The sequence below is a fragment of the Asparagus officinalis genome, chromosome 3, assembly GCF_001876935.1.
Source record: "Asparagus officinalis chromosome 3, Aspof.V1, whole genome shotgun sequence".
Lineage (NCBI taxonomy): Eukaryota > Viridiplantae > Streptophyta > Magnoliopsida > Asparagales > Asparagaceae > Asparagus > Asparagus officinalis.
The window spans coordinates 11,776,202-11,786,547 of NC_033796.1; the positions used below are offsets into that span (position 1 = coordinate 11,776,202).

The 10,346-nt window shown below is 35.9% G+C and overlaps 1 protein-coding gene across 1 annotated transcript; it reads left to right on the top strand.

Annotated features, from left to right (window-relative positions):
* LOC109833013 (ETO1-like protein 1) lies at positions 3,741 to 10,340 on the top strand. Its single transcript, XM_020400539.1, has 5 exons — positions 3,741 to 4,441; positions 4,521 to 6,230; positions 6,723 to 7,014; positions 8,321 to 8,630; positions 10,094 to 10,340. The coding sequence occupies exons 1-5, from the start codon at positions 4,317 to 4,319 to the stop codon at positions 10,312 to 10,314; spliced, it is 2,658 nt and encodes an 885-aa protein (XP_020256128.1). The 5' UTR covers positions 3,741 to 4,316; the 3' UTR covers positions 10,315 to 10,340.

The window sequence follows — 10,346 nt, forward strand, 5'->3', positions numbered from 1 at the left end:
AAGTCACTTTCATTTATTTATTATTTTAAGTTTAATTTCTTCAGCAATTCCCTCTGTGCCGATGCCTTTCATACAAAGCCAATAAACTAACACGACTGACATATCTTATAATGTATTTAAATATTACTAAAAAACTACTATCGCCCGCTTATTCTCAAGATATTTTGCACATGCATCCTCAAAAATCCGTGCTTGCATGATCCCACCTCCAAGCTGTCCTCATCATTAGCGATTTATATTTCTAAGTCTGGACTTCCAATTTTCTCCGCAACTTCTAGATGTTTCAGATTTTTGTGATGGTAATTTTTGTACTAGTAGATGATTAAAATAGCACTGACACGGAGGATACCATTCATAACCTGAATAAACAGGCATAATTTTTTATTCAAATCTCAATCTACTTTTCTATACTTATAGGATGATTAAAAAAATCACTGTTCATGCTACTATAAATACTACAGTAAATCACTGTAGCATGAAGAGTAAATCAGATGTGTCCCTCAATGATCGAAGTTACTATTTATGCTAAAGTAATTTACTGTATCATAAACAATAAATCAAATCTGAGCCGCTATACTTGATTCTACTATTCATTCTACAGTATTTACTGTATTATAAACAGTAAAGCAAATTCAATGTATTAAAATGTGGTTCACCTTCAAGTATAGAGGAATAGATATGATTTCTAAATCAAATGTGTTAAAACTTAGATCATTTTTAAGTATATAGGAGTAGATACGATTTTTAATTTTAAGCGTACATTAATTAAATCAAATGTTTTAAAACTTTGAGGAAGACAAATTTAAAATGTGATGTTTAAAAAAAATAGAGGACCGTGCTTTGCACATGGTACACACTAGTTAGATTATATTCAAGAATATTGAATTCTATTCAACAATAATGATAAATGTGTGTCTGAGTTCTAACACTAAGGCGAGTTACTAAGATGAGTATTAGACTATAAATAGTACACCATGTCTCAAAGTTTAACTCTATCGCAAGAAATTAATTAAGGAATCAAACTTATCATAAACTTTAGACACGTGATACAAGAGTTTGTTCTACTCTTATAATATTCAATATTCAATTTTAGATTAGAGTGTATTTTTTAAACGAGTGCCTAATTTCAAACAATCTGAAACGGTTTCAAATATTTAATTTCAAGTGAGTATTAAAAATTTTAATTTCAAGTAGAAATAATACTGAACAACTTTAAATAAACTGATTTCTGTTTCAAACTTTTTAAGTGTTTTCGTTTATGAACTCAAAGTGTTACCCTAATTTATGTTTAAATCCATTGGCTTTTAGAATTACCCTCAAACCCAAATATACAAAAACTTTATGTCTAAGCCTAAGTTGTGCATTTCACGCATTTTATACAATGTATCTCTAGAAAATAACCTAAATTCCTAAACTAACCCCACAATCTTCATCTTTCGTCTTCATCTTCAACCCGGTTCCCTAAAGGCTAAATCTATCCACTACATTATCTTCATCTGCCAAGTTTTTCTTTTTTCTTTATTTTGATTCTCTTTTTAGAATGATAATGTAATTCGATCTTCAACTTGATTTGCATGATTTTGCAAGAATGTTCTTTTTCTTGAAATTGTTCTTAAACTGCATTGTAATGATATATTGATGTCCAGTTAAATAAATTATTGTTAAGCAAAGTAGATGATTAAAGAATGTCAATGGAAGGGGGAAAAAGATATAAGAAGTTCGACTCATTTCTTTCTTGTTATCACTAGGGTTCTTATCAAAAGGGTTTTTTCCTCATTTTTTTTTCGATTATGAGATGCAATCATGTTAATCCATTCATTTAAAATGTCGAGGAGAGCTATGGCTTACGATAAGAGCCTAATACCAACTTCGCAATCTAAACGGCTACAAAGAGAGCTCGTGATCGAATGACGCAGGGGATGGTCGGTGGTGGATGAGCCAAATGACTACAAAGAGGTGTATGGATTTAGGGGTTTGATGAAGATGATTATGTTGGGAATATAAACTGTTTAGAGTATAATTAGCACAAAATTGTAGTTTTAACAGAATTAGATAATGATATTTCGTTTTTAAGAATTGCAGACAACATTAACATAAAAACCAGAATGTTAATCATGTTACTATTCTAAGCAGCACAAAATTAGTTTCTTGGATTGTTGGGAATATAAACTGTTTAGAGTATAATTAGCACAAAATTGTAGTTTTAACAGAATTAGATAATGATTGAAAATAGATATAAAATAAAACTGAGTTTAGAATATAGCCTGATGGTCGAGGCGTGCAAGCACTGTCCCAAGAAACTAATTGCCCCCTCTCGTACTGGGCTACGCGGCAAAAGTTCCCGGAGATACAACGACCCTCGGTCAGGCGACCTCCTTCTCGTCGGCACGAGCTTCAAGAAGGCTTTGCGAACTCTTCTAGACTTTCAGGGAACCAACAGAATATAATAGCAAATATTTTGAAATAGAAGAAGAGAAGAGAAATTCGTTTGTAAATCTGTATCTTTAGCCTTCGGCAGGTGTTGGTTTTTATAGGGGAAAAAAACAACCGTTACAAATCCCGCGGATTTAATTCTCATAAAAACTCGATTCGGTTTTAATTACCGATTTAATAAAAATCCGTTTTCATTTTAATTACCGATTTAATTCTCATAAAAATTCTTTTTCCGTTTTGATTCTGATTTAAATCTCATGAATATTACCGTTTCAAAATTTAATTCTCTTAACCGTTACAAAACGTTTATCACATGTTCAAAAATAAATATTACATTTTAATTATTAATAAATATTACATTTTATTATTCAAAAATAAAAATGTATCAGATTAAAGGCCCATTAATCCGGAGCGGCATTCGTGTCCGCAGGTCGTGTGCGCGCGCCACCCGACCCGACCCGACCCGAACCCGAGCCCGGCCGGTGCGCGCGTGTGTGGTGTGGAGCATAACCTTTGTTTTCTTCTAGGCATTGGAGAGAAAGGGAAGGCTTATAAAGAGTCTATCTTCCCATCTCTTTTCCAATGTGGGACTAAAGTTTTCTTCTTTTCTTCTACAAACCCAAGTTTTAAGTTACAACTCCAACAGATTAGGGTAGTTTAGGAATTTAAGTTATTTTTAGAAATAAAATGAGTGACATACATAACTTGGGCTTAAACATAAATGAGTTTTGTCTATTTGCGTTTAAAAGTAGCTCTAAAAGACAGTGGGTTGAGCACAAAGCAGGATAAAAACCTTGGGTACATAAACTAAAATACCAAAATTTAGTAGAAATTCTCAAAAAGATATTTTTAAAAACTTCATTAGCAAAGTCGATATTTTTATGTTAATTAGTAAAATTAACTACTTTTTAGTCACATCATCATGCTTGGCCAAATAAGTTGGTCAATTTCGCAAAATAGAGACTTTAGAGTACACCAGACTATTAGTCCTATGTAATTAATGATTACTAATTAAGACTTAATCTAATTAACAATCCTGAGTATTTTAAAAGAATCAGAGGAGCCATTAATTAGTGGTCGTTAATCATATTGCACTCGGTTTCTCGTGTTCCTTAAAGTGACTACTTTGCAAAATCATACTTTTTGACCGGCAATGATGACCTGGCTAAAATTTGCTCAAAATTACTGATTAAAGAAAAAAAATCAATTTTGATAATAAAATTTTGAAAAAAGGCCTTTTTGAAAGAATTCTCCCAAACTTTAATGCTATAGAGGATATTAAAACAAGTAAAGACATACGAAGGTTGTATATGAGAAAAATGCCCACAACTGCTTCCCCCTCTTTCCTTCGTTCAGATTCGTCGAATAGAAGGAAATAAACATAAAAAGAAAAAAAAAGGAAAAAAAAAAAGGGACGCCTTTTTTCCTCTTCCTTTGCCAACTAAGGAGTCGATCAGATCAGAGATTCATCGATTTTAATGAGGTGGAGTTATTCGCTCATCTCAGAACCAAACAAGGCTGGTGGTGGTGGGGTTCTCATGTTAGGGTTTCTTTAATTGCAGTTTTTTTGTGTAACTTTTTGAAATTTAGTGAAATCTTAAATTGGGATTTTGTTGGATCAGCTGAAAGTGACGTCTTCATCCGTTTCAATTGGTTCTGTGCCCAAAGGGCTTGTTTTGTCCTTAGATTTAGGGTCTCCTACGGCCAAAAGGAGGCTCCTTTTTTTGTTTTTCTCCTACAGTTTTGAGTTATTGGGTGGGTTAGAAGTGTTTTAATTTGTATTTATTTCTTGGGTTTTTGTTATTATTTAGTGTTGAGTGAATTGGGGGAATACCCATTCGGAGATTGTGGAGATTTGGGAGATTTTCTGTCTTCTATGCCCCATGAGAAATCTGGTGTTCTCAGAGTCTTGTAAAGAGACTCAAGTGCATGCCCTTAATCCTCAATCATGGCTTCAAGTTGAAAGAGGGAAGCTTTCGAAGGTCTCCTCTCATTCTTCTTCCTCAATGTAAGTCATCCGCTTTTCCCTTTGTTGGTATAATCTTGTTTTCTTGTGAGATTTCTCTTATTTCAACATGATAATGCAGTGAATCCCTTATCAAAGTTCCCGAACCGCCGGTTCTACCGTTGTTTAAGCCTGTAGATTATGTAGAAGTCCTAGCTCAGATCCATGAAGAGCTTGAGACATGCCCAGTGCATGAGAAATCAAATCTTTATTTGATGCAGTTTCAAGTATTTAGAGGTCTTGGAGAAGTCAAATTACTTCAGAGGAGCTTGCATAGTGCTTTTCAGAAGGCGACAACGATTCATGAGAAGCTAGTATTTGGGGCTTGGCTGAAATATGAGAAGCAAGGCGAAGAGCTTATTTCGGATCTCATTGCTTCCTGCGGCAAGTGCTCACAGGAGTGGGGGTTATTGGATATTGCTTCTCAGATTCCCAATGAGTCCGCTGAAGTGACTAGTTCATGTTATTTGAATACAGGAGAGCGATCCACTATTGTTTTCTTCAAAATCGGAGGAGAGAAGATAGCTTGTGATAGGCAAAAGATAGCTTCTTTGTCAATTCCATTCAAAGCCATGCTCACTGGGTGCTTCACAGAATCGTTTCTTGAAGTCATCGATTTGTCTGAGAATGGAATTTCACCTCTGGGTATGAGAGCAGTATCAGACTTCAGTTTTTCAGGAGTTCTAAGCGATCTATCTCTGGATATTTTGCTAGAGATATTGATGTTTGCAAATAAATTTTGTTGCGAGAGGCTAAAAGATGCTTGTGATAGGAAAGCGGCATCTTTGGTTTCTTCAAGGCAAGAAGCTATAGATCTTATGGACTGTGCACTGGAAGAAAATTCTCCTGTCCTTGCTGCTTCATGCTTGCAAGTGTTCTTGCGTGATCTTCCTGATTGTTTGAATGATGAACATGTTGTAAAATTCTTCTCTAATGCTAACAAGCAGCAAAGGTCAATCATGGTTGGAAAAGCCTCCTTCTCGTTATATTGTTTGTTAAGTGAAGTTGCCATGAATGCCGGCCCAACCTCAGATGCTACCGCTTGCTTTTTGGAGAAGTTGGTAGAGTCTTCAGTGAGTAGTAGGCAGAAACAATTGGCTTTTCATCAGCTGGGGTGTGTTAGACTTTTGAGGAAAGAGTACCATGAAGCAGAACACCATTTTAGGGCTGCTTTTGAAGCTGGACATGTCTATTCTATAGCTGGTTTGGCTAGATTATCTTGCATTCGGGGTGATAAACATTCATCATATGAGAAGCTCAGCTCTGTGATATCTTCATATCAACCTCTAGGATGGATGTATCAAGAGAGGTCCTTGTATTCTGATAGCACTAAAAAGTTAGAAGATCTTGATAAAGCAACAGAATTGGATCCTACTCTGATTTACCCTTACATGTATCGGGCATCTTCGTTAATGAGAAAACAAGATGCTAAACATGCTCTAGCTGAAATAAATCGCATACTGGGTTTCAAATTGGCTTTGGAATGCTTGGAACTCCGGTTTTGTTTCTATTTGGCTTTGGAAGATTATAAATCTGCACTGACTGATGTCCAAGCAATTCTTACTCTGTCGCCTGAATATCGAATGTTTGAAGGGAGGGCGTCTGCTTCTCAGTTACGAACCTTAGTTCGCGAGCATGTGGATCGGTGGACTACTGCTGATTGTTGGCTGCAGCTCTATGATCGATGGTCCGCAGTTGATGATATTGGTTCCCTTTCTGTTATCTATCAGATGCTTGAGTCTGATGCAGCGAAAGGTGTTTTGTACTTTAGGCAGTCATTGCTTCTTCTAAGGTATTATTTCATCTCTTTTGTGAATCTAGGATAATATTAAAAAAAATCATGCTTCTCTATAACAACAAAGCCTTCATTTTATTCCAAAATTTGACATCGGCTACTTCCATTCTGTTCTATTTGTGGATATCTCCTCCACACTTCTACTCTACTAGCATATCCTTTCTTCTTCTTTTTTTTCTTCCAGTCAAGTTCTCTTAGGTCTAGTTCTAATCCTCTCTCTGTTGATTAAAATCCTATCTCCACTTGTACTCGGTGCATTTTCTGGCTTCCATAGCAAGTGGCTGAACCATCTCAATTAATTTTCTCTTATTTTATTCTTAATAGGAGCAATCTCTACCCTCCTATAAATGAACTCATTTACTATCCTACTATTATTATATCTTTGCAGGTCCATCGTAACATTCTCATTCTGCTACATTCATCTTTTGTGCATATCGATTCTTAATTCCCCTGTTCGTGATTGATAGATTAACTGTTTTTAGTTATTAGGTTGAATTGTCCAGAAGCAGCAATGAGGAGTCTACAACTTGCACGCCAGCATGCTACCACTGATCATGATCGCTTGGTATATGAGGGTTGGATTCTTTATGATACAGGACATTGTGAGGAAGGCTTGCGTAAAGCTGAGGAGTCGATCTCCATTCAGAGGTCTTTCGAAGCATTCTTTCTAAAAGCTTATGTGTTGGCCGATTCGATCCTTGATCCATCGAGCTCTTACACTGTTGTTCAACTTCTTGAAAATGCACTTACATGCCCTTCAGATAGGCTCCGCAAGGGTCAGGTAAACAATACTATTCCCCATGTATGCATGAGATGGTCTGTTGAAAAGTTTTTTAACCCAGTTTACACATGCAAAATGTAGTTTTATTTCCTCTATTATTTTCTGTTTGTGTGCATTTTCAATCTCTCCTTTATGTAGCATAGTCAGTCAGTACTGGAATTTTCTTTTCAGAATGACTTAACAGGTCAAAAGTGGAAAGGATGGTAGAACACTTTCTGCAGATCAGTTTATTCTTTTGCTCCAATTTATCTCAATTCCCACTATCAATAATGTAGACCTAGCATTAATATGTGGGAAAATAAAAGATTGGGGTTTATAAACTAGGGTCTCCAATGATTCGAGTTCAGCAGCAATAAAAGAAAATGCATACTACAGTAAGGAAGCCAATATAAACTATTTCTCCATGGAAAATAAGCATGATGCCTTTTGTTTGATCAAAGCTGAAATTTCAATGTGATAGGATTTAACATTATTTATTTTACACTCAGATGTATTATATCTTTGTCCTTCAATTTTTATAGTCTGTCCTGGATTCCTCTATGAGTTTAAGGAATCCGTAAATTTTAATAAGCAATGAACTTATTTTCTTTTCTTGATTTTAAGAAAAGGGAAATCATTTTAAGAAAAGATTATCGTATTCTTTTCCCCTCATCTCATTTGACTATGCTTTTGAGTGAAGTGGAGGATGGATATGTCCAATAATGTAAATTAGTTTTATCTCTCAAAGTTTGTTTTTGAGTTGTGTCTTTGGACAGATCATGATGAAAATTTACATATTTTGCATGTCATAGAGTTTGCTCACATGTTTTAGACTTTAGTTTTTTTTTTGGTTTAATTGAATTCATGATTTGAACAACAACCTGGCGCTGCTATGCAATTATATGGGAAAGGTCAAGCAATATTCTTTTTTGATTTGATGACATTAAGTCAGTAAATGTGAGGGATGCATTTATTGTTTGACCACGAAGCAGGTAGAGTGGAGGATTCAGGGGTAATTTATAAAATACCAAAGGTTTGATGGGTGCACAAGAGAAAACCCTTTTCACTTAACTTTTATTATTCTCTTGTCTTTGTCATGAACAGGCTAATCCTGTTTTATGTTCCTATCATAACACCAAATTTGATTAAACTATGCTGGAAATCGATGCATGGCATAAACACTTGATGCTAAACTTCACATATTGGTTTGGTTTGGATTATGCTCTAGAAACTAATACATATCATAATATATCACGGTTTAATGTTTATGCATCATTTCAATATAATAATATATTCCTAATCAAATGTATTCATCATAAACTTTCAGGCCCTGAACAATCTTGGCAGTGTATATGTGGACTGTGGGAAGCTAGACCTGGCAGCAGATTGTTACATAAATGCCTTAAAGATAAGGCACACTCGAGCTCATCAGGGCCTTGCTCGAGTCCATTTTCTAAAAAATGATAGGGTTGCTGCATATGAGGAGATGACCAAATTGATCGAGAAGGCAAGAAATAATGCATCTGCTTATGAGAAGAGGTCAGAGTACTGTGACCGTGAACTTTCAAAGGAAGATTTACAGATGGTGACGCAATTGGATCCTTTGAGAGTTTATCCTTATAGATATCGAGCTGCAGGTTAGAGTTGTTCTCCCATTTTTAACTTGCCCGTCATTAAATGTGGAGACAATAAAATTAGCATGGAAATAAAAGGTTTACAAGTAAACATAATAGTTTCGTTTAGAGTATTTGGAGTTCCGTATATTCCCAACTACATCCAAATTCTGCTCCAAAGAGTTGTCAGAGAACGAAATGATTTAAAGTAGGAAGGTTACTTGGAATTCAAAATAAGGTTATGTTTGGTGAGAAGTATTTGGAAGCACGTGCGATACCAACTACATCCTAACTCAACCTAGCTGTTTAGTTAGTTGAGGTTACAACTCCTAGGAGTTTTTGGAAAAGGAAAAGAGTCAATGATACAGAAGGCGCTAGGCGGACCGGGCATTTGAGTCAGTGCTTAGCTACTAGACGCATATTGCCTAGGCGGCGCCTAGGCAACGGCTAGTCGTTTGGCTATATTTTAAATTATTTAATTATAATATTTAATAAATATATATATTAAATCCATATAAATTTACCAAAAAAGATAGCAATCTTAGATCCACAATAAACTATGCACACTTAAATCCTAAATAGCCAAAATAATAACTAACAAGGTTATAGAAAGCGTTAGAAAGCCTAGGCACTGGACCCGACGCCTAGAGTCTAGGAGATTTTTTTAATTACAATAATTGATAGTAAATATCAATGTTATAGAAAGCTTAGGTGCCGAACTGGTGTTTAGGCGTATTTTTTTCCATTTAAGTGGTGATCGAGGAGGTTTTGCTGAAGGTTAGAGGAGGTAGTAGAGGTGTTCATACTTAGAGGTTAAAGGAGGTTGGAGGACGTGGATGCTGCAATACAGAAAATCATGATCAATGCCTAAATGCGCAGTCCACGTAAGCAGACAATGATCTCCTAAATACTCTCAAAACCTAGGTGGGCAGCCTAAGTACTGTCCAGGCGCTTGGTGCTAGTTTGGCGGTCTAGGTACCGCTTAGGCCTAGGCATGTACTTAAAACAGTGAAAATAGTCTAGGGTTAATTTCACAAACCACCCCTAACCTCAACCCCCCACCCCACCAAACCCCACACAAAAAAATTCGGGGTGTCTCACAGACCCCTAATTTCACAAACTCCCCTAATTTTCTTTTCACATAACCCCTAATTTTGGAAAAGGAAAAGAGTCTACGGTTAATTTCACAAACTCTCCTAATTTTTTTTCACATAACCCTTGAACTTAGGGGTGTCTCACAAACCCCTCCTGAATTTTAATTTTTTCTTACTGGACCATCCTACGTGTAATTTTCAAATAACTAAAATGTCTTAACTTCAAATTTAGTTGATTGTCATCCACAAGCAGCTACTTTTTTTTTCCTTATCTAAATTAAATTTTAATATAGTTTGAAGTGCTTAGAACTCTAGACAAACGTACCTGATAGGCTGATACTACAAATATACTTTGCATTTTGCTTATGGCATTCATTTGTTGTATACGATCAGTATTGATGGACAATCACAAGGAGAAAGAGGCGATAGCCGAGCTAACAAGGGCGATAGCATTCAAAGCTGATCTTCATCTCCTCCATCTTCGAGCTGCGTTTCATGAGCACATCGGCGATAGCACAAGTGCTCTCAGGGACTGTAGAGTTGCTCTCTCTTTGGATCCTAACCACCAAGAGATGCTTGAGCTCCATAGACGTGTAAACAGCCAAGAACCTTGATTATTATTGTGAACTAATTGACGCAGATACAC